Source organism: Triturus cristatus, chromosome 7, assembly GCF_964204655.1.
Source record: "Triturus cristatus chromosome 7, aTriCri1.1, whole genome shotgun sequence".
NCBI classification, from domain to species: Eukaryota; Metazoa; Chordata; class Amphibia; order Caudata; family Salamandridae; genus Triturus; species Triturus cristatus.
In genome coordinates this window covers 665,378,782-665,403,606 of record NC_140590.1, presented here as the reverse complement: position 1 = coordinate 665,403,606, position 24,825 = coordinate 665,378,782, and the positions used below count along the sequence as shown (strand labels likewise).

Sequence of the window (24,825 nt, the reverse complement as noted above, 5' to 3'; positions counted from 1 at the left end):
CTTCACTACCACCAAGTCTCCAGGATTCAAATCATGCACCTGTGTTGGCTGCCTGGCAACTGTGTCTTCTCCAACCTGGTGAGAGACAGAATGCACTAGGTCAGCCAATCCTTTGCAATAGTCCAATACCAGATCATCAGTTATATTCATCAATTTATGTCCAGGAATAAATGCTTGTCTCATTGCCCTTCCCGTGAGTAACTCATGTGGACTCAATCCTGTTTTTCTGTCAGGGATACTTCGGAGTCCCATCAACGCAAGAGGCAATGCATCCGGCCATTTCAGTGATGTCGATGTAAACACTTTCCCTAACCTTGACTTGATTATGCCATTTATTAGTTCAACCACTCTAGAAGCCTCTGGACAGTATGCACAGTACAGTTTCTGTTCAATATTGAATGCTTAACAGATTAATCGCATTATTTCATTATTAAAATGAGGTACTCTATCTGATTCCAAAGTGACTAGGAAACCGAAACAATGAATCAACTCCCTTAACAGCAATTTAGCAACAGTGAGACCGTCATTTCTCATAGTGGGGTATGCCTCTACCCATCGTGAGAACAAACACACTATGACAAGGACGTATGTCATTCCGTTGCTTGGAGGCAACTCTATGAAGTCAAGCTGCAGTCTTGTGAATGGTCCTTCTGCCTTTCCAAATTTTCCCCTTCTGACCACTGTCTTCCTGTCTGGTTTTAGCTGCTGACAGATAATACATCTCTGGCAAAGACTCTCTGGGACTACCCTGAACTTTGGATTGTACCAATTCTATTTGAATAGCCTAATCATTGCATCCCTACCAACATGTGTGTCCCCATGATATATTCTTGCTATATGAGAGAGTAAGCATTCTGGCATGACTGGTCTGCCATTGGTGTAAACCCATACATCATCTTCTGTCCTTCTTTCACAACCTGGTTTTATCCAGATCTCTTTTGCATTTGCCTCGACTTCATCCTGCAGCTGTCTAACCTCATCCCATGTTTCTAGAGCTGAGAACATAAGTTGGCAGCTGATTTCACTTGTTTCAATCTTTCTGTTAAGTTCCATATCATTTCTTGCACAATATTGAGCAATCTGGTCAGCATATCTGTTACCTGCCGCCACATAGGCATTTCCTGACTGGTGAGCAGCACACTTGACCACTACTATTTCTTTTGGTAATTGTATTGCTTCCAATAATTCTTTCATATTTTTGCCATTTCGTATAGGAGATCCTGAAGAAGTCAGAAATCCCCTCTGCATCCAGAGCTGGCCAAAGTCGTGCACAACCCCGAAACCATATTGACTATCCGTAAATATGGTTATTCTCCAATTTTTCCCAATTTTGCATGCCTTTGTTAAGGCCATCAATTCGGCTACTGGTGCAGACTTGACTCCCGGTAAACAGGACGCTTCAATGACCTCTGATATATTACATACAGCATAAGCTGCACTAAGTCCTCCTCCTTCTATTCGCATGCACGAGCCATCTACAAAGAGCTCATGATTGGGTTCTTTTAAAAGCGCTTTTTTGATGTTGAGCGGGGCTTAGTACACATTTCAGTCACATCCAGACAATCATGATACACTTCATCTTTCACTTCTTCACAACATGGGTCTGGTAATAATGTGGCAGGGTTCATTATTGTACATCTTATTACTGTCACATTCTCTGCTCCCAGAATCACTCTTTCATACTTAGTCATCCGACTAGGGATAAGGTGCTGTGTTCGAGTTCTTGTCAAAAGGATCTCAACTGAATGTAGGACGTAAACATTTACTCGATGTCCCATCACAATCGACTCACTTTGCTCCCAACTCATACAAGTAGCAGCTACTGCTTTTAAGCAGCCAGGTAAAGCTGAAGCCACAGGATCCAGAGTAGCAGAGAAATATGCTACCAGACGTCGGCTTAATCCATGCCTTTGAGTCAAAACTGAAAGTGCACAACCTTCTCTCTAACAACAGAACAGTGCAAATTCTTTCGTATAATCAGGCATGCCCAAGGCAGGGGCCTCGCAAAGACAATTTGCAATTTCACAAACGCTTTCACGCACTCATCATTCCAGACAATTGGACCCTTTGCTCTTTTTCGGGTTAATTGAATCAATGGTTTTGCCAGCAGGGAAAACCCAATAATCCACTGCCTACAGTACCCAACCACTCCGAGAAACATTCTCATCTCCTTTTGCGTCTGGAGCAATTTCATTTGCTTGATTATTTTTTTTCGTTCTGGGGTTACTTTTCCAACTCCTCTTTATATTTTTATGCTATAAATATCTAACTTCTTGTTTACAAAACTGTAATTTCTCTGGAGACACCTTGTGTCCTCCTTCAGCCAAATGGTTCAGTAATGCAATTGTGTCAGTGACGCAATCTTCTCGTGATTTTGATGCCACCAATAGGTCATCAATGTACTGAACCAGGACTGAATTTCTGGGCATGAACAATGTTTCTAGACACTTTTTCAGGATTTGATTAAAAATTGAGGGACTCTCTGTATACCCTTGAGGAACTCGGCACCATGCCAAGACACGATTTTCGAACTTAAAGGTGAACAAATACCAGCTATCTGGGTGTAAAGGAATAGAGAAAAAGGCTTGGCATAAATCAATTATGGTAAACCAGCCTGAATTACAGGGAATCTGATAGAGGATCACTGCTGGATTTGGCACTACTGGGCAACAAGGCACTACAATTTTATTGATTTTCCTCGAATCCTGCATTATCCTGTATTTTCCGCTAGGCTTTTTAAGTCCCATTATTGGCGAATTACAAGGACTACTCATTATTTCTTTTAAAATGCCTTGTTTAATCATTCGATCAATTTCTGGAGCAACTGCTGCCTTCACTTCTGGACTCATTTTGTAAGGTCGGGTGTTTGGATATACTGCACCTTCTTTCACGGTCACTTGCACTGGCTCTACATTTAACATCAACCCAATATCTTTTCCTGTAAAATCCCACACTTCTGGATTCACTGTTGTTCTCAACTCTTCTGGTAATTCACTTTCAGTCATCAAGAAATACATCTCATCTACTTCAGTGCCTTGCTCAGCAAGCATCATTTTGTATACAACATCTTCATCAGGGGTTTGGAAAGCAACACCATCCGGTGTGCAATAGATCGTGCAATTCATTTTGCACAGGAGGTCTCGTCCTAACAGATTTGCGGGACTAGAATCGCACACTACAAACCGGTGCATGTCTTTAAAATTTCCAATATGTATTTCCATTGGTTTTGTGATTGGGGTTTTAATCTGTTGATTCAACACTGCTACAACTTGGATTGAATCTCCCGAGAGGGGTAGGTTTGGGATGTCTGCTGTTCTCACAGTAGACCGGGTAGCACCAGTATCCAATAGAAAAGTGATATCACTACCTTCCACTTTTCCATCAATAAATGGACCTGACTGATCTACTGGCAAGGATGCACCAAGCACGCATTCCTCTTCCTCCCCCCTCAGGTACTGTCATTGTACATAGTCCGTCTCTCCATCATCATTTTGTAAAAAATATTGTGTAACCACAGAATTTTTCTTACTACTTCCTCCTGGAAATACGGCGTCCACACTGTATTTTTGAGGGTTCCCAAAGTTTGGCATAAAAGCTGGTGGCACCTGATACTGTGGAGTAAATACCTGCTGTGGCTCATTCATAACCAATTCATTCTGCGTCTGTGGATTTAAATTTTGATTTGGCCCATTATTATTCTGAATATTCTTACACTCATTCCTCCAATGTCCTAGCTTTCCACATGCATGACAAGGAAACTTCTTCTTCGCTTCCTCTCTATTCACTCGACCTCTTACTCTACCACCATTCATTACTTGATGATTCTGATTCTGCTCTTTCACCTGGCTATCAGTCTGGGCATTTAATTTATTCTCCTGCTGTTCTGCCAATTTCACCTGTGCCCACATCATTTTTTCTTTTAACTTTCTATGCCTTGCCTCAATATCATCTCCGCAATATTTGGCATATTTTAAAATGTCGTTGATCGTTTTTCCTTGCCAGCACAACATGTGCTGCTGAATCATTTGACTAATCTCCGGTTTCAAACCATACACAAACCGATACACAAAATGTCCCATATCTTTATCACCAATATTCTCAAAACCACTATACTGCTTAAACACTTGTAATAATCATTCATAATATGCATGTACAGACTCATTTGGCTCTTGAGTTGTCCTATCATTTGTAAATGACAAAATATCCTGTCTGCTCCATGGAACATGAACATATCCACATCCAGGAACTGCTCTCATGGGACACAACCTCTCTGCTTTTTCTGATTCTTTTAGTAGGAATGCAGATGATGCTTCCTTTGCTTGTGCTTCCTCCTTCTTCCTTGTCCACCTATTCCTCCACTTGTCAATGTCTCCCCATTTCTGCAAAATATTCATTAACTCTTTTATCTGTAGTCTTTTACTAGACACATTCATATTCTCCAAATCCTTGTCAGTAAACTTCACTCGATACGGTTTCTGTAATAATTTTGATTTCCTTATATCTACTCCAATCTCTGAAGCAAGCTCTGTCAATCTCTCATGGAACAATCTTGCTTTTCTGGTTATACTCCTACATACAAATAACAACTCCTCATCATTGTAAATATTCAACCTCTCTAGTCCCACATTTCCAGCTATCATTTCTTCCAACTCCACTTTCAATCTGTAAATATCTAAAATCTTTGGTGTTGAACTTTGTTTTTCCATTCCCTGTGCCCATCTTTCTGAATCTTCTGGAGAGACCGCTGTCGATCCTCTGGTTCCTAAAGGTATCATAGACCCCTTTTCTTTTGGATTTGCAGGTGTAACTCTTTTCGGAGTTTCAATTAAAGGTTCCCTTATTGGAAGATCCATTAAGGAAATGGCTGAATTGCACTCACTAGCTTGATCATCAGATATTACTATCCCTTTTCTGGGATTATTCAAAGGAATTGTTACAGCTTGAGGTTTTGGTCAACACACTTTATCTCCATATAATGGGATAACAGGACCTATGGTCACTGGTACTGTTAAAGCTTCAGTATTTAAATGTATTTGACATCTTTTCTGTACCATTTCTTCCTTAGTTCTATTCAATGCTTCTCTTTCTTTATCTTGAAACACCCTATTAACTGATGTATCATGTAAAATTTGGAGAATTAAAGGTGTTCCCATTACCGGTGCACTTGGGGTAACTTTACTGGGTCCTTCTTGGTACGGTGGAGGGTTTTAAGTTAAGATATCCTCCAACAATTTATCATCTGATTCGCCATATCCTGTCACATTCATGTGTTTTGTTTTCTCCTTACACTTGCTTCCTGACTGATCCTCAGCCATTAACACTGGGTATAAACCTTCTGATACCATAGCTCTTCTCCATTGCTTCATCTGACCTTCACGGGAGTCATGCAAATATCTGGGGGAAAATCCTGTATAATTCCCACCTCTGCCTTTCTCTCGTTCAAATGACTCAGTCTCCCACTCTTCCAAAACCTCATACTGAGTTAACCTAGGTCTCGGTTCTAAATCATTCATTCTCATTCTCAAATTCTAAAAAATTCTCCCATTAAACGTACCATGTTCCGGAAAGGCTAAAACTCCATGACCTCTTGTATATTCCAACCAATTCTCCAACCATACACAAGTATGATATCCTCTTTCCATCATCATAAATGAAGCAGGTGTTTTTGGTGGCAGAATAGGAATTCCCTCTCTAGTCAATACAGGCTTATCTTTATTAAAGAAATTCTTAATTTTCTTTATTAGCGAAATTTTTCTCTTTTCTCCATACATTCTTGATAAACGAAATATGAAAGAATATTCCGCAAACCCTTGAACTCTACTATCTGTGCGACTCACACCAATAGTCATATCAGAATCCAACATACAAATCCTTCTTAACCAATACTAACCAGGCTTCTATCTAACACCCAATCAAAGCTCAGACTTGCGCTATTTGTTTAACCAATACTAGCGTGGCTTCTTCTAACAACCAACCAGACTCAGGCTCACGCTTGTGATCTGACCAATGCCAGCGCGGCCTTTTGTGACGTCAGTTTTAACCTTACTTCTGACCCCTCCTTTGCAATCTGATTCTATCTCACGCCCGCTGTTTTAACCAATCCCAGCACGGCTCTCTGTGACATCAGCACACCTCCAGCGACTGACCCTCCTTTCACAAGGTAATACAAAAACGTATTTCTTTACTTTTCTTAAAAATCCGTTAGTAACAACGTAAAAACATTCGCTACTTTGCCTGTTCCACTAAAACAAAGGATAGATGTTCACCTTATTCTGGAGTCTCGGAATTGCTCCTCTTCCACTGCGAGTAAAAGACCTCTGTTTCCTCTTCATTCAGGCTCAGAAGAACCTGCTACTCCCTCAGTGTTACCCCTACTGGGAAATAAGACCAACGTTTCACCAGTGAACACTCTGCTGCCACTCACACTTGACTTTTATACGAAATAGTCCCTAGTTTAATACTGCCAGCCCTGCGTAGCTTCTCAGTATTATTCCAACAGACGAGTAACCTCACTCCAGTGTGGCTTCTGTCACCACCCGCTATTCCTTTCCCCTGGATTTCCAGGTATCCTCTGTACCTGTACCTGTATTGTACCAAGACTACGTAAAAACGTGACACTGACTAACTTTACATGAAGTGTTAAAACATGAAATCAATAATCAATATTTATCACCAAACTAGTCAATAATAACCATAGCTCTGCTACCAGAAAACTGATCCAGTGGTTCAACAACAACAGATACTCCACTACCATATACTCACCTGGGCCCATAAATTTACAATGCGTAAAACCACTGGTGTCAAGTTTATGAATTTCTATAGTGTTCAAGACTATTTATTTAAACTCCTAACTAACCTTCCACTGATCAAAAAGTTCTTTCCTCTGGTCAATGGACCATTAGTTGAACTAGTTGATGGCGAAAATTACATAAGCTAACTATTCTTTTATTTAATTGTAAATAACCACAGACTCTGGAAAGTTTTAAATCTTTATCTAAATTAAATGCATGTGAACCATCTCAAATACACAGTGCAGTCACCATCATTCTTAGGAGAGAAAAATTCAATTAATTCATCAAACAAATACTTTGGACTCATGCAATGATCAGTTGCTCAGAAAGGGAGAGGACAGAAAGAAAAGAACATCTGCAAACAATGTGAAAATATATTTATCAAGAATGGTGTGAAAACCAACCCCCTGGCCAAAGGGATGGTAAGGGTCCCCCTGGGATAGATCAGGCGACAAAGGCTTCAGGACAGGAATCAGGACAGGATAGATGACCTCTCTAAATACCGAAGACTGTGTCGCACCCCTCTCTGACACTCCCTTCCTCCTCGAGATTCTTCCGCGATCTTCTGTCTAACCCAATTAAATTAGGATAGAAGATTCTGTATTCGGTTTCTTCATCAGCATCTCTCCCAGCAACAGCACCTCTCGCAGCAACAGCATCCCAAATCGAGCTAACTAACTAACTGAGGCTATCTCAATTATACCTTTCGTTCTGCATGTTCCACCCATTAATGTTTCAATATCGTAAAAATACTACATCTGATTGGTCAGGCAAGGGGAGAAGATCATCACACCATGCTTACATATTATTAAATTCAGTTAATCCATTGTTCACAAACCCTTCCCCTTAATTTTTAATCATACGTTTATTTCCCACCCGCATTCACATTTCATCTGCAACATTTGTTAAAAATCTTAACATGTAGGTCCATTCCTTTGAACTTTTCACTGTCCGTTCTCAGGCTGGGACACTTTGTGACCTTGTCCTTCTTTCAACCTCTGTGTCATCATTCCGGGTTAACTTCCAGTGCCCATGCGTCGTTTTCACATGACTCTGCTCACTCCAGTTATACATGAGAGGCCCAAATATGCACTAGTGATAAAGTCAGAAAGACAGATGTTACTTTAAAAAATAAATGGTTTCATTGTATACCACCCATCTCTACTCTATTCCCCTTTACTTATTAATACTTTCCCCACATTAGCATTAGGTGACTAGCGTGTTTTCCTTTCAAGCAACCAGATGCCATGCACGCGAGTCTTCTAGACTCCATTTTAGTGCCTTCAGCTCATGCGCAAGAATTTCCCACCAAGCATTAGCTCGTCATACTGCGTAGATGCAGTTGACGCATGTGCAGTAAAGATTTCCACGTTTAAAGCAGTTTAGTCCTTCGTTCATGTTATTATCATTAGCAAACACATAAGCAAGCTTCACTAACCCGCGTATTCGTGGTGCACATTAGTTTTACACAAAACAATTTTAGTAATTTGCTAGTAAGTTAAAGGAGCAGGGGGCATATGTATCAAACAATTTTGTATTCGCAAACGTTGCGAATCGCAAAAAAACAGCGTTTGCGAATACAAAATCGCAAAAGGAGATGTATGAGGCATTTCAGCCTCGCAATCTTAAGGAATCGCTAAATTTGCGATTTCTTAAGTTTGCGTAAGCATTTAAGAAATCGCAAAATGCGATTTCTTAAATGCAATGTAACACGCACCCAAGTTGTGCGATTTCTCCTTAAGAAATCGCAAATTACCACCAACTGCAAGTTGGTGGTAAATTGCGATTTCTTTGAAATATGCACTTTTTTGCATATTTCAAAGTGCCATGTGGTGCACATACATGCCCTTAGGGCATGTATGTGCGCCATATGTGCACACATGCTGATTTCAGGGGTGCATCAGGGTGTCATCATGACACCCTTGCACCTTTGAAAATGTTGTCAATTTGCGATTAGCAAATAGCGATTCGCAAATTGAGAAGGACTTCCCATTCATTGCTATGGACCTCCTGGCCCATAGGAATGAATGGGAAGGTATTCCTTAATTGCGATTTCGCAATTTGCTAATCGCAATTAAGGAATTTTAAGAAATCGCAAAATTTGTGCGATTTTTGAAATACATCCCGTTTTGCAATTCTCAAATAGCGATTCTCAAAAAATCGCTATTTGAGAATCGCAAATGGAAATGTTGATACATATGCCCTCAGATTGCTTCCGAGCAAGTCTCTTTTCCATGAGTCCTTGCTCCATCAGTAGGATTGTTCTTCAATTGCCAGGTATAGATTATATGAATAAAAACAGTATTGTTAGCATCCAATTTCCATCCCAATTTAGGAATATGTGGCGTATGAGTGCAATTTAGTCTTTCTCAGTTTTCCATTTTCAGCTGTGAATTGCTCCATTATAGGATCTTCTCACCTCACCAGAATTAGTTTTGGAAAGTAATCTTATGGTGAAATAAGAATGCTCAAACTACACATGGCCCATTGTGGTATCAGGGGCCCTGATTCACAAACGTGGTGGCACGCCTAGGTATTTCATGGGTGAAAACAATGATTACATTGTGATGCTAAATTTCACTTGGTTAACTGACTCAGGATTTGTGGAATTTTACAGTCATGAATTCTATTTACTGTGGTGGAAAATCTGACAGTGTAGCATATTTCCCACCATTGAAGATAAAGGGATTGGGCGTTTGTGCTCATATGGCTAAAGTGAGGGATTGGGCATGTAAAATTTAGTGAACAGACACAATTGTGTAATTGTATTTGTATTCACAAGCATTTTCTAGGTATTTTCTACCTTGGAAATGCACACATATTTACTTCTGTCAAAAGCCGGAGGATGCACTATATTTATTGGAGGTGCATCCTTGTAAACCAAAATATTTTTCCTCAGAATAATAATAATAATAATAATACAGAAATTTATTGAGCGCGAACAGCTACCTCTGGGGAGGTGTCCCGGCGCTAGCGAGTCCCACAACAAGAGTAAGTAGTCAGGAAGGGGGGCAGGATTATTGCGTAAAAAGCCAGGTTTTTAGGAGTTTCCTAAAACTTGCTTCTGACGTAGCGGATTGGATGGCAGGAGGCAGGGTATTCCAAAGTTTCGCCGTGCCGGCCGAGAAGGATCTGCCTCCAAGTCTCGCTTTCCTTATATGCGGTACAGTTAGCTTGAGTAGGGAGTTTGAGCGTAGCTCACGTTTTTGGTGGTAGCGAGGAAGTCGGAGTTTCAGATAATTTGGACATGTGCCTTTTAGCGCTCTGAAAGCCAGGGTTAGCACTTTGAACTTAATTCTGCTTGCCACTGGTAGCCAGTGCAGCTCGTGCAGATGCGGAGAGATATGCTGCCTAAAAGGGACCCGTTTTATTAATCTCGCAGCCGCATTCTGCACGATTTGTAAGCGTTGCACCGCATATTTAGGTAGACCAAGATAGAGGCCATTAGAGTAATCGAGTCGAGAGGTGATTGTTGCGTGAACAACCGTTTTCCGGCACTCGAGTGGTAGCAAAGGCAGAAATTTCCGCAAATTTTTGAGTTTATGCAGGCAGCCCGTGGTGAGCTGTTGTATATGCGGCAAGAAAGACAACTTCTCATCCCATTTTACTCCTAGATTTTTTGCATGGGGGCTGGGAGATGGGGCAGGGCCCATTTCCGTTGGCCACCACATATCCGGAGGGGGATGTTTGGGGTTACCAAAGAATAGCACCTCCGTTTTGCTCGCGTTCATTTTAAGTTTGTTTGTGTTCATCCACTTGGCCACGTCTTGCAGACAGCCCCTGATTTTGCTAAATGCTGCCTCGGACGTGTCTGTGTATGGGAAAACTAATTGCGTGTTGTCCGCGTAGGATATTGCCTTGACCCCCCATTTGGCAATCAAGGTGAAGAGTGGGGCCAAGTATACATTAAACAGCAGGGGGCTGAGTGCCGACCCTTGTGGGACGCCACACCAGAGATTTTTTGGTCCAGAAGAGAAGGGGCCCAAGGCCACTTTCTGGGAGCGATTAGTGAGGTAGGAGAGTAGCCAATTGAGAGCTTTGTCTCCAATACCTATGTCCTTAAGTCGGGTCAGCAATCTGCTGTGATCTACAGTATCAAAAGCAGCTGATAGATCCAGGAGCACCAGCATAGCTGATGCCCCTGAATCTAAGGACCACCTGATAGACTCGGCAACCTCAATGAGGGCCGTCTCGGTGCTGAAGCCGGCCCTAAAGCCCGACTGAGTTTCATGTAGGGCGCCGCTGTCTTCAATAAATTTGTTAAGCTGCCGCTGGATTATTTTTTCAAGCATTTTGCCGGGGGCTGCAAGGAGAGAGATGGGTCAGAGATTGTTCAGATCATCCGGTGCGCCTTGGGGTTTTTTTTTCAGCTGGAGAAGTGTGGCCTGTTTCCAACAGTCCGGAAACGTGCCCGTAGCAATGGACGTGTTCCATATGTGTAGGAGGGGAACTGCAATTGCTTCCGACATTAGTTTCCACAGTTTAGGTGGGCAGGGATCGTCCGGGCCTCCCGATTTACATTTTTGTAATTCTTTTGCTGCTTCAGAGAGGGTAATAGGCTGAAATTGATTTAAAGGGGTAATAAGGCACTCAGAGACTCTTAGCTCATCCATTAATGTCGGCTCAGGGTCCGTAAAAGTGTCATAGACTTTTAAAATTTTGGTATCAAAGAAAACAATTTTTTTTTAAATGAAATGGCTATATTTTGTTGGGCCATCAGTGTACTATGTCAGTGATGAAGCCGGAGTAGACTTCATTGTCGACATACTTTCAGTCTGCCCGCCTCTAAATGAAGTGTGCAGACTGAAAGTTTGGCGGATAGGGTACTCCATCTCTGTGATGAAGTACTCTCTCAATCAAACTTTAAATCAGCCCCTTTGTTGTTTCAGTTTCATCATTGGTTTTTCCATAGTCCCTTGATCATTAATTGATTAAATCCTTCTGACAGCATTTGCTTTTCACATTAGCATTAATGGGCCCAATTCACAAGCTGCATTTTGAAGTATGTAGAGTAGTGCTACAGTGGTACTATTTACTGACGAGTATACAGCCCATGTACTCTTTATGGCTTCCCTGTTCACTTACAACATCCTAGGAAAGGCTGGACATTGTAGGGGCCTATCTGCTCATACCGATAGGCCCACACACATGATATAGTGCACCCTGCCTTAGGGCTGAATGCCTGCAGTAGGGGTGGCTTACCTATACCTTATGCAGTGCACATGAGGCATGACACACAGTACTGTGTGCCATGTCGGCTCTTTGGATTTACCTGCACCAAGTCATGCAGCCTGCAGTGGCAGAGTGCATATCCTTGGTGAGGGGGCTCTGGTGTGGCACAATCAGTGTTGCAGCCCCAGAAGACCCTCTTCAGTGCCCATACCCTAGGTACCAGGGGTACCATTTACTAGGGGCTTATAGGGATGACTGAAGTTGTGCGTATCATGGTACAGTTTTAGGGAAAGGGATCTAGCACTGGGAACCTGGCTAGCAGGGACCCAGTCCACTTGCACTTCAAAATCACATCAGGCAAAAAGAGGGACTAACCACGCAAAAAAGGGCACTTTTCTACATCCCTTCTCAACATGCTCATATGGGGAAAGCATGGTAAAGATGAAAAGGCTGGTCCTCCCATGCATGGAGGGAGGCATGCAAGTTCCTGTATTTGAGGCACACTGTTTGGCAGTACAACTGCTGTTCATATCCGGCAGGTTCAATATCGAGGGTCATATGGATGGAGGGTTACAGCAAGGACACCGGGGAGGACTGCTCATCGAGTTTACTCTTCCAATCGCCACAAGCATTAACAGATACCCCAAGCTTGTTGCGTGACGTAGTGACTCTAATGTGGAGGTAACACACGTGGTGGGGCAGGTGTATGCCATACAATACTATCATTGTGGTGCGTGGCAGAATTTGCTTGACTGGAATGCACTATGGATGAGTCAGCCTGGAAGGGGATCAGCCTCACATTGGTAGACATTTGGGAGATGGGGGCAATATCTTCTTTTGAAATGGTCCAATGTCAGTTTTCGATTCTACATAGCCAATACCTACACTACCATGCCATTAAGGGGGCAATGCATGAAGTCTGGGGGGACATCCAGGCTGCTCCAGTGAGCTCTGCTACTCTGGGCCTACTGGTCAGCGCTGACTGTGGGCATTAAATCATTACATTGCTCTACGTGGCCGTCGGCGAGGACACGCATAAATAGCCATTATACTCACAGGGAAATGGGAGTCAGACTGCAACCGGGTCTTCTCGGACTCACAATGGAAACAGACATTAACACTGGTAAAAGAGGACTCAAGAAATGCTAGGTTTCAGCCACTCTACTTCAATTTTTTAGAATGCACGTACATGGCCCCCGCAATACTACATCACTTAAACCCTAGCGCCTCAAGCCACTATCCCAAGTGCGGCATTCAGGAGCAGGAGGCTACTTACTATCATCTGGTGGGGTTTTGCCCTATTTTCCCCAAACATGCTGCATACTGGAGTGAGATGGTGGGTAGATACATGGTACATATGTCATGAATAGTGCTGCTGCGTGTTACTAGGTAGAGGAGAGGAGTTGGCCTAACGGCTAGGGTGGTCGACCTTGAATCTGGGGAACCGGGTTCGAGTCTCGGCAATCACGCTGAACATCCTGTGATTCTGGGCAAATCACTTAATCTCCTCGTGCCTAACAAAAATGAATGTGTCCTCATGTAACGCAACTGGTGCTATGTAAAGCACTCTGATACCCGATACCGGGTCAAGTTTGCGCTATATAAAACTCCATAAATTTTTTTTTAAAAACAACTAGGTGTTGATGTCATTACCAGCAATTATGCAGCAAATATCAAATCAAAAAGAGATTTGTGCAGCTAATGCTCGTGTGGAGGTTCATTGGATGGACCCTAAAGTCCCAGAAATCCATGGCTGGATACAAGATGTGTCCGAATGGACAACGGCGGAACACATTAAAATGACACTAGTTACAACAGACAAAAAGGCTCAGGATGACCTTGAACTGTGTGAACTGTGGAAAGCACTATCACATGCACTCATTTACCACCCCGGTGTCTTGAATAAACCTCTGTATCCTCCCACGTAGTTGTGCCTCTTTGAGTCTCTGGAACACTTTTTACCAATTGTGTTTCTATAATGTGAAGTACCCGTATTGTGTCACATGGAGGTGTGTTGTCCACATTCTAATCTATGATATGGTATCTTGTGTATCTGATACCAACAATATGTGTATATGTCATGTGTCAATACCCAATAAAAAAGCCATAAAAACTACAAGTAAGAGAAAATAAAGACAGTCTTGTTCTAGCACAGGGAAGAAGCCATCAGAAGATTGGAAAGTCAGTCAGAACACATCCAAGTGGTATATGGTAGTCCAGTTAAGCATTCTTGGGATTCACTTCTTGGGGAACATCAAGGCAAGAAATCTAGAGGCCATTAAAAAAGAAATCAGTGTGCAGAGCATTTTTGTAGGCCAACTGTGCATCAATGAGATGCCAGGCTTTGAAGTTTTAGAGGGTGTCAATTAAGCAGTGAGAGGACTTTGAGGGGTTAATACTTAATATCTGAGACGCCATTAAGATGCTTTTGTGCATAATGTAGGTTATTATGGTCGAGAATGTCTTTTGAAACCGAATAATCTCTCTACCTAGTCTAGTATCCATTTAAAAATAGGCCACCTACATACTTTGATCAGTTTCATCAATGACTATTCTAATCCTTGTAATGGGCTGCAAAATATCACGGTAATTTATTTTCTAACAGTGTATATTCAGCATCATGAGGTGAAGCACTGCCTATTTTTTCCACAGTTTATGTCAAAGTTTTGTAAATAACATCATCTTCATATAATGCCTAGTATAGAGGAGAGACATCCTTTCCAGTAGAAAACTGGTCACATATGCTTTTTACTGGTGTTATTTCACACCCTCTCTGGACATGCCTCTTAACCGTACCTGCCCAGTAAAGTACTTGTAGCAATTAGAATCTGTCTCCTCTCAGGGTGGATGATTAGCCACATAATTTTCACAGGGTCCCTAGATCACTGCTGTTGAGGAAATCATGAAGCCTGTGTGTGGGCCTCCACCCCCATCGTACTGTAAAATGACTGGGTCAACGTGGTGGGAAATCTCAACTATGGCCCTGATTATGATGTCGGTCGGAGTTGCCTCTGACCGACATCATCACAGATTCTGGACCAACCACCTGCAGTCGGCCCTCCAGACTGCAATATTACAATGCAACTGCACATGGTGTGGTCGCATACTCCCATTTCTCTATGGGAGCTTGTTCTGCAGCCATAAACTGTCAGTAGAACAAGCTCTCATAGAGAAATGGGAGATTCTGTTAATCCCAGCACCGCGTGGCAAGCACCTCAAGGTGCCTGCCATTTGGTGCAGGGATTAACATGGGCTATGTGGCCGAGGGGCTACGGTGGGGGGGTGGGTTTGTGGGCCGAGGGGCTACGGTGTCCCCTCAGCCCCCAACCGCAGGCTGTGGAGGAATGGGAGCCCTGCTAGAGGCCCCCAAACTCACTTTCCGACAGGGTTTCCATGTCGGAAAGCCTGTCAGAAACCAACTTTATTATTCAGATGATGGAAACGCTATCCTCAAGGATCACAGTGGGGCCTCAGACAAGATACATGAGCATATCAAAATCCAGCTGTAATGACTGGCCGGTTTCACTTTTGATCGCTGGCATTGTAATGCGGCAATCGAAAGTCAAACCTACGATATGATTAAGAAAGCCTCTGATCTGCGGTAGGAGGCTTTCTGACTCACATCATAATCAGGCCCTGTGTGTCAGTGGAGTCAATGGTACAGACATGTTGTGGCCCACCCGGTGGGAAACAGCCCTCCCAATGTGCCAACAGTGTACATAGTGTATATGGGAATTTGACCCTGCACGTTTTATGACATGAGAGAAGTCAAAGTAGATGTTGCAGTAGAGTGGGGGGAAAGCACCTTCTCTGCAATTATCCAGGGGTTCTCCCTCTTGCACTGCAACCATTCTATAGCTGGTTGAATGTTGTTCACTTTTATGTAATGAGACATTTTGGGGAGACATAGTCCTCTGTTCCCTTGTGGCTCATATAGAACTTCTCTCAATACTCTTTGACATTTCCTCTCCCAAACCAAGGATTAAAGATGAAAATGGATCTCTTTTGTGGTCTATCAGGGTAACTCAAGGGAAAGTGCTTTTTGCTGTTAAACCTACAGATCTAGGATTAGTCAAGCCTGTCCCAGCTGTAGAGACCCTTAGATAGAGAGTTCAACAGCTGGGGTAGATTACATGCAAGTAGATAACCATATTCTCAGTTAGGAGAAGGGCCCTTCTGTCTGTACAAAACCATCCATTTGAAGATATTGAGGCATATTCTTTGTTGGCTCTGCAACCCGTACCCAAGAGTATTTCAAGTTATTGACTCAAAAACTGGATACAGCTGAAAATGCTTCCAGTTCTGACTTCAGGACAGGGATATATTTGGCCATGCCCTTTAAGAAGCATAATATATTTTAAGTGAGGCACACCAATTCGTACATGTTTCGTATCAAGGGTGAGTTGAATGACATTGATTTTGATAGGGGCTGTTGTATGTTGATAACTGGCCATGATAACAGACGACATACCAGGACCATTTGATGTTTTGGAAAAAACCTGTTGGAAAAACTGGTATTTACCTTTTCAAAAGCATTCCTCCAACATGTGATAGAAGAACCAACACAGTTTTGTTTTTGACTATATCAATGAGGTTCCCTACTAGTTAAGTATTGTCACAGATGTGACGTCACTGTCCAAACCCAGACTGAAGGAGGGAGATCGGCTGTGGCCAAGCTAGATTCAGCTTAGTTACCAGGTCTTTTGTGAAGATTTTAACATCATTATTAAAAAGGCTATTGGTTAGTAGAATCCACAGCTCAGAGGATCCTTTCCTGGTATCAAGAAGACCATTATTGCTGCCTCTAGCATTGTGCAAGTGACCCTTTGGGATTCTCCTACATAGTTAAATAAAACAGCCAGGAGCTCTGCCAGGGTGGCCTGAAATGTTTTGTAAAATGAAACAGGGAAACCTTCTGGCTCAGCACTTATTTTGAGACATCCATTGACTTGCAAGGGCCAGCTCTTATGGGGTGATGACTGGGGGTCAATGTTTTGATTTGTTCTGCATTCCATCCATTGAATGTATGTCTTTTGCTTTCTTGCCCTAAGTGCGCCAGGTATGGCCAGATGTGGGTCTCGTGTTCACTGTGCCACCAGATTCTAGCTATCCTGGCTGATGAGGGGTGAAACTCCGAAACTGGTCGGAGGTTGCTTGTTTACAGTCCAGGGTGGCCCTGGCTTGGCTGTTCGGGCTGGATTGTTCCTATGAGGCACAGGATCAAGACTGATTTGCATATGGCCAGGTCTAAATTAGGGTGGCATGGTGAGCAGAAGAATGATGGATTTAATCCAGATCTCTTGACTGGGGGTGAATTATTTGTTTTGTTCTGCATTCCGTCCATCAACTGTGTATCTTTTGCTTCCTATGGGGTGATGGGCATTGCCAGTTCCTGAAGGATCACCGGGTTGAGCTCGGAGCTTCTTAATGTATAAGAAAGCATTTGTGTGAGTCAGAGTCGAGCTCCGGTTTAGTATATAATTCAGTCTAATAGTCAGTTAATCTCTTTAGAAAGTTGGAGGTGTGTGACATCATGTTACCAGTCTGGGGATCTCATAATTTGAAGGCTAGACTGTGATCAGCCTTTCCTACTGTTAGACCTGTCAGCCTTAGGGTGCTTTTTGCCCCAAACCTTTGCCTTCTTCCCTCCTGTTTTGCTGAATTTGTTTTTGTTGGCCTTTGGACTCAGTGCATTTAACCACTGCTAACCAGTGCTAAAGTGGGTTTGCTCACACATTAAAACATGGTAAAATTGGCTTACACCCGACTGACATATTGAATTTATTTATAAAGCTCCTAGTATGATGGTACACCATATACCCAGGTTTAGTAAATGCCATTAGTGGGCCTGCAGCACTTATTGCGTAGGACTGGGCAACATTTTTAATTCCACCAGAGGAGTAGCAGGAATTTTGGTAATTATGCGTTACTCTTGTAATTTTTAATTACTGATAAATTAAAATTCTGCTGCTCCACGGGGGATTTAAAAATTGTGCAGTGGTTTCTAAAGTTAGAAACCTTTGCATACCACTCTGCTCCCTGGTATAGTCTGCAGTAATTAAAACTTTTATTAACTGCAGAATATGTAAGGGTGCCTATTGATATACAGTGGCTTCTAAACTTTAGAAACCACTGTATATACCACCCAGCCATCTTCTATACACTCTTATTTTAATCATTGCAGAGATTGCAAGGGACGGGTGCCGATTGATATGCAGTGGTTTCTAAAGTGCATACCACTTGTCACCCTTACATATTCTGCAGTTATTAAAATTTTAAACATGCTCCAGGTCTGCCATTGCATTTGTATGCAGTGTTAAACTACCAGTTTGACTGTGCAAAATAAATCAATTTCCAGGCCTAAAACTCACTTTTTATTGCATATAAGTCTCCCCTAAGGTAGGCCCTAAACTGACGATGGCTGAGGGTGCATTGTATTTCAAAATTTGGACATGTATTTTTAAGTTTTACATGTCCTGGTAGTAAAAAACTCACAAATGCATTTTTTCACTACTGTGAGGCCTACCTCTACCATTGTGTTCCTTTATTACATTCAATAGGTGGTAACCTCTGTCTGGGAGCAGATCGAAATGTCAAGTTTGGTGTCTAAGGAATTGTGATTTAAAATCCTCGTTAATGATAAGGTTGGATTTTAAGTCACAATTCTGAAAAATGCCACTTTTAGAAAGTTGCCATTTTCTTGTCCTAACCATTTGGTGCATGTAGACTGTTTTCTGGTTTAGTTGGTAGATGACCTTTATGCATTCCTACCTGACAACCACATAATGGAGGGACTGGAGGTCGCCATGGTAGTTTAACTTTAGTAAGGAGCTGGGGGAGTCAATCCTGGGCTATAACCTTGAATTCCTGTCTATGGCCTTCTTGAACCACATTTCCTGTGTGATCAGCTTCACCTCTGCAGTCGAAAGTTCCAGCTTCCTTCAACTCAGGCACTAATGGGTGTCTAATTGTTGCAATCATACCACAAGGAATATTTGGGTGACTTACAGATGCCGCAGCCAGAATACATCAAGGAGTTGGACAGTAAAGGCTGCACAAAAGAAGCATCTTTGATCACAGTTCAGTTGGGCCACAGGCATCCAAAGGCACGCTCCCAGTTAGGCTTAAGATCTCTTCTTCCAGCTAGTCCTCATCATTCCCTCCATAGATCTCATATATTGCTGCCTGTTTTATCACTGGTGCCTTTTTAGAGGTTTAGACACTGTCAGGACCCACCTCAAATGCGGCGTTCCTCTGTCCAGTCCACCACCTAGGCTTGTAGTCCGATGGGGAGGGGACTGCCAGACCAAGGGCGAGCTAGGGCTACTTTGACCACTCCCCGATGCTCCCAGAATCAAGACTGTGAAGAAAGGGTGGGTACTATTCACTGCCCCCTGAGTTCAAAAATTGTTTGGGTGTGCGGCCTGATATGGGTGCAGCACTGCTAGTGCCTTGGTTCCCCTTATTGTGTTCACTGTGGCCCTTGCCAGGTACAGGAGCACAACATACCTCACTTGCGACACCAATCTCCATGTGATTTAGGCTTCTGAACACTCTGCAGACCCCTGGCTTAGAGCTCACTTGAATTCAACAAGGATGGGTCCTGGTGAGTCCTCACTCTGACCACACCCCAGCAATATCAAATTTGATGGAGAGGCAGAAGGTATATTTGCCGCAGCTTCCCTTTTATTGAGCTTGCTACTATATAAACCTACTGGAGGCAATAGTTTTCTTTGGGCAAGGTTTATAATTCTCACAATTACATACACTACATTAACAGGTGTGCATCAGTGGTAATCTTCAATGCTAGTGACTCGTTCTTTCCAAAGTAACATAAAGAAACCAGATAAAAGAGCTTATTTTCTTACAGTTGTTTCTATTTTGTTGTTTCGAGGATTCTGCTATTGTTGCTAGCAGCCTGCGCAAAGAATACAAAGACAAGAAGGCGAGCTCTGTGTTCCGGAAGAAGAAGAAAGTGGCCACTCGAAATATATCTTTTTGCGTTAAAAAAGGTATCAAGGAATGTAAAATGTATATTGATGGAAAAGATCAATTTTACGTTTTTGTTAGAGTTTGTGCTAATTGCGTTGTATTTGTGAAGTGTCATTCGAGTACTATGTAAAAACCTTTTAAATACTTCTGAAATGTTTGCATGCGCTATAAATTAGCTGCATTTGCATGACCACAGTCGGCTATGTAAATTATTGATTTAATAATGATGAAATCTTTAGGGCCTAGGCCATGATAAGGTTTGTTTGTAACCAGTCCTTTCCAGGAGGTTTATTACCTGTTATACATACATAGGGGCTTATTTATGAGTTTAGTGGCGCAGGGCAGCGCAGCAAGTCACCTGCGTCACAGGGAAAGGGCAGGAATGCACTGTATTTATCCATTATGGTGCATTCCTTTCCTATCCCCTTGCGCCGTTTTGGCAACTTAACTCCAAAGCAGGCAATGTAGTGCAAGGGTGTATTTATTGCATGCAGGATTTTTTGTTGTTGGAAGGTGCACCTTCCTGCACAAAAAAAATCCTGGTAGACCTTTTCCTCATTCTATGTGTGCTTCAGAATAAACACGGAGAAACAAGGAGAAATAAAAATATTTCCCCTCATTACGCCTCACCTGGGGAGGCATTATATTTTGACACATTCCCAGGTTAGCAGGTCTTTGCAAATCTGGGAATGCATCAAAAACCACTGGAGTTGCGTGGGAACACCTACCACAGTGGCCATGGAACGCCTCCCTAGCGCAGAGTAAGACAACGCAGCGATTTATGTTGCCTTACTCCAGATTTTTTAAGTCATTCAAAGCCACGAAAAGTGGCTTTGCATGGCTTTATAAATTTGACGTAAAGGCTTGCATCACGCATGTACCACTTTGTGTGGTGCAAACGTGATGTAAGTCTCTCATTAATATGCCACATAGTTTGTGATTCCGAAAGAGTCCATTAATAGGTCAGTGAGATTCAGCGGCTGCCCCACTCCTCTTTGAGAAGTGCAAAAATGAAGAATAAAATGATAATAAGACAATGTTAATATCATTTTACTTTTCTGTCCTGAGGCAGGTTTACGGGGTAGGGCGATTGTCACTGTCAGCAGGGAGAGGAGTGGTTGGTCCACTTAAGTGCGCATGATGGTTTGGCCTGCTGTCTTGCGCTGACCAAACTGTCATGCGCACTTAGAATGTTCTCCACCTGCCTGTATTGCCCAGCCTGGGTGGAGAACATGCACAGGCTCCCAGTCCCTGTCTGAACGCCGAACCACGGCGCTCTACCGATCACAACACTGCTGTCATTATCGTGACAGCAGAGTCGTGATTGGCTATGGGAGTCTGGGAGCCTGTGTGCTTCTGTGCATACTAGACAGATGGATGGATGGAGAAGAGATGGCAGTCAGCATTCAAAAAGGAAGTCTTCTTTTCTGTTTTTTTTTTGTTCTAACCCCCAGATACCGTTCCCTAGCAGCTGCCTCTGGTGAGAATATATAGGAATGTTCATATTTCTTCTGAGTATTGTATATCAAAAAATGTTCCATGCGACTATAAAGGAACCTGACCATAAAGCACTGTCCAAGTACCCATACATCTTGCGAGTGACCCTCAAATCTATGGAGTCTACCATTCAATTTTAAGAATGAATGATGACCCGAAAATGTGTTTACAAGACTAACTTGCAATGTTGGCCGCCATAACCCATGCTCAAAGAGAGGGTTTGTGTTTTCTGCCTCTACTTCTGAAATGATAAGATGCAATGTTACAGCCTGAATTTATATGAACAAATGGAATGTATTTAATTTCTATTTAACCTTATAGATAGGTCCAGGTGTTCATGTGTTATTCCTTCAGAGAGGAAGGAAAACATACACATAATATGGATGTCTTAGTAAAGGACCAATATGACCTCCACGGTGCATTGCGGATGCATTTCTTCAACTCAGCTGGTGACGTTACAGAATCTGCTTTCAGTTGTTTTACCTAATTGGGGATCTCTAAATAAATCTTAATCTACAGTTGTTGCCTCACATAAATAAATACGTGTGGGTCCTAATACAAGCTAGTTTTTCCTATTGGCTCAAGGGAACATATTTTATTATTGAAAATGGACAATGAAAGTGACCGGAGGTCGCTAACAGACTTAGTCAAGTTTTTAAAGTATGCTCATGGAAATGCTATTTTCCCCCCAATTGTGTCAACCTGCCTCTTAGCCACTGCCTGTCAGCATGTGGTGACAAGTGCCTTAAAGTGTAACCTTGTGTAATGTAGCTGGTAAATGTAAAGTGCTCCAATACCTTTGGGATGAGTTCGCAATATAAAAAGCTTCAAAACTAATAAAAAGGGTATACATGCGAATAATCTTTGAATTAAGCTAGGTGATAGTAGAAAATCCTCTATTTTCGCGAAGAAGCACTGCACCAAGGTGTCCATCCACAAGTTTAGATTCACCTTGGGATTTAACTCCTTCTTCGGATATTTTTACATTTTCGGTTACAACCCAACTCGAAATCAGACCCCTGGGTCGTTATTGACAGCTTTTTTGGTGATATCTCCTATTTTATAATTTCCCGAAAATGTTGTAGTGAAACTCTGAGTCAATGTACAGCTTCAAAACAATATTTTGCAAAAGGTTACAAGTTCACACTTTCACCCATTCACCTAGACTGTGGCATTTTTTAAATGCTCATAGAATTTGTTGAGAGACTTCTCGACTGGGAATACACAAAGGAGGACGCAACACAAATTACTTATTCAATGTACTACTTAGATCCCTGAGTCACTTTTAGACAGAAAGATGCAGATCATGCTCTCGGAGGGAGATGCTTAAATAGCTGATTCCTCCCAAAGTGATGGTACATTCTTCTTCCTGGGAGTGGGACCTGGCAATGTCTTCAGTATAGGATTCAGGACACTTCTTGCCAAGGTAAAACCCAGATAAATAGATATTGGGAAGAATGGCAAGTAACCTCAACAGCCCCAAATCAAATAAATTTGACATTTTTAGTATGCCACACCACGACAAATGATGAACCTACAGGCCAGCTTAGAAAAATATTAGATTTTGCACATAAATTCCTGACCATGCACACAACAGCGACTAAAGTTGGGACCACAAACCTACAATTAGTAGAATGTGGGTGAAGATTTATGAATCCTTATAGGACTTAGAACCAGACCAGAGGTCTCTAGTTTAAGAATATGCAGAAATCACAAAAGTCACAAAAACGGCTCAGTAAGTGCCTGTACAGAACAGCGTGCGCGTTGCTCCTTAATAAGTGACACCCTAAATAAGGTGAATGGTTTGAGGTACTTGGACCGATGGTCCAAAAGCCAGCATAGGCTCCGCAATTGGAAATGGGACAGTTTGACCAATTCAAAATAGAGTGAGGAAACCACATGTTTGGTAGACTAGACATCTGCCACATTTTTATTGCAGGACTGTATAATTTTGACACTCATTTGTGGAAGACAAACAGAGCCCCTTTCGTGGTACCTAAATCCCTAGAAACTGATATCTGTATTTTAAAGCCCTGCAGAACCTGACTTTGAATACGCTCTCTCCTGATGTGACTGGTAGTATTACTTTGTTATCCTTTGAAGGCTATTGGTCCTGTAAAGAGGGTTCTAACTTCGTAGAATCTGCAACAGAAGAACTGACTGCTGGAAGGATTAAGAACCATGAAAATCATCAAAGTATGAAGACCACTTTGTTTACACAGGCTATACCTCAACACTCGAGCAGCTGCATGCACACACATAAATCAGGATAACGTTTGTTCCAATTCTTATCAAAATACCTATGGTGCCAAAGCCATTTCTGACGTTTCAATCATTTTATTGGTTTCCAAAGATATTTAGGAGAATAATTACTCACTTTGACTTTAAAGTAAAATGGTTTGAACTATGTTTTGAGATTTCCACTTGTTCTGAATTAGGTATCTAATCTAGTTTTTTGAATTTTGTTTGGAAATAATTTTTTATTTATTAAAGTTCTGTGCAATGCAGACCCAGACGCAAAGGCTACAGAGCTCTTTATATTTAACAAGAATTAGTCTAGTTTTACTTTTAGGAAAAAGTCATCCTGTGTATTTTCAGGAAGTTTTTTAGAGTTGCAATGGCTGCAGGATACCACCACTTCAGTACACTTCTGGACGTGTGGATTTCCTGCCAGGAAGAAGGACTGCTGTGCTACTGAAAGGACTATATAAATCACAGGGAGGGGGACAGGGAGCAGTAAAAGGAGGTCAGGTACCCATGCTCCCAAGAACACAAATCAAACACACTAAGGGGTAACTGTTCCTATGGATGTACACCGGCATACTAAGCTATGGGTAGCGTTTACAGAAGAGAAGAAAAGTAACTTATTTATGATAGATAAGTCTCAGGTTAGATATAATAGATAGTTGGTAAATTCCTCAATTTTGAAGAGAAGCCCAACTCATACAAAGGGCCTTACTTGGCATGGGATTTCTTTTAGTAGCATATGAGATAACTTTGGTGGTGAAGGGTTTCCTAAATCACTGTTGATCTGACCTACTAGAGGTATGTGGCTGATTGAACACAAACTGCGTTCCAGTTAAGATATGAGCGCTAAATTTCAGGATGGAATTTCTGCTGAAAGAAAACATCATCAAGGAAGGCACTCTTTCCATACTCACATTCAATAACTATCACAACTATTTTACATATTTATTTAATAGTTATATAGAGTGGTGTGCATTGCTGTTAAGTCACTAATGTAATTATGTCTACATTGTTAAGTAAAGGCAACATGTTTAGTTTTGGTGAACTAGGTATCATGTTACTTGTATTCCATACATTTGTATATCACTTTCACTCACCCTGCCCAAGTTAAACTACATAAAATAGT

At 42.0% G+C, this 24,825-nt stretch overlaps 1 protein-coding gene across 2 annotated transcripts in view; it reads left to right on the top strand.

Moving 5' to 3' along the window:
- Positions 1-24,825, top strand: part of LOC146810319 (ATP-binding cassette sub-family A member 9-like) — a 1,478,308-nt gene that overhangs the window by 1,306,354 nt on the left and 147,129 nt on the right. For both annotated transcript variants that reach the window (XM_085617315.1, XM_085617314.1), the window contains one exon: positions 19,858-19,975. In XM_085617315.1, the coding sequence (XP_085473441.1) occupies positions 19,858-19,975 (118 nt within the window). The remainder of the gene's footprint in view (positions 1-19,857; positions 19,976-24,825) is intronic.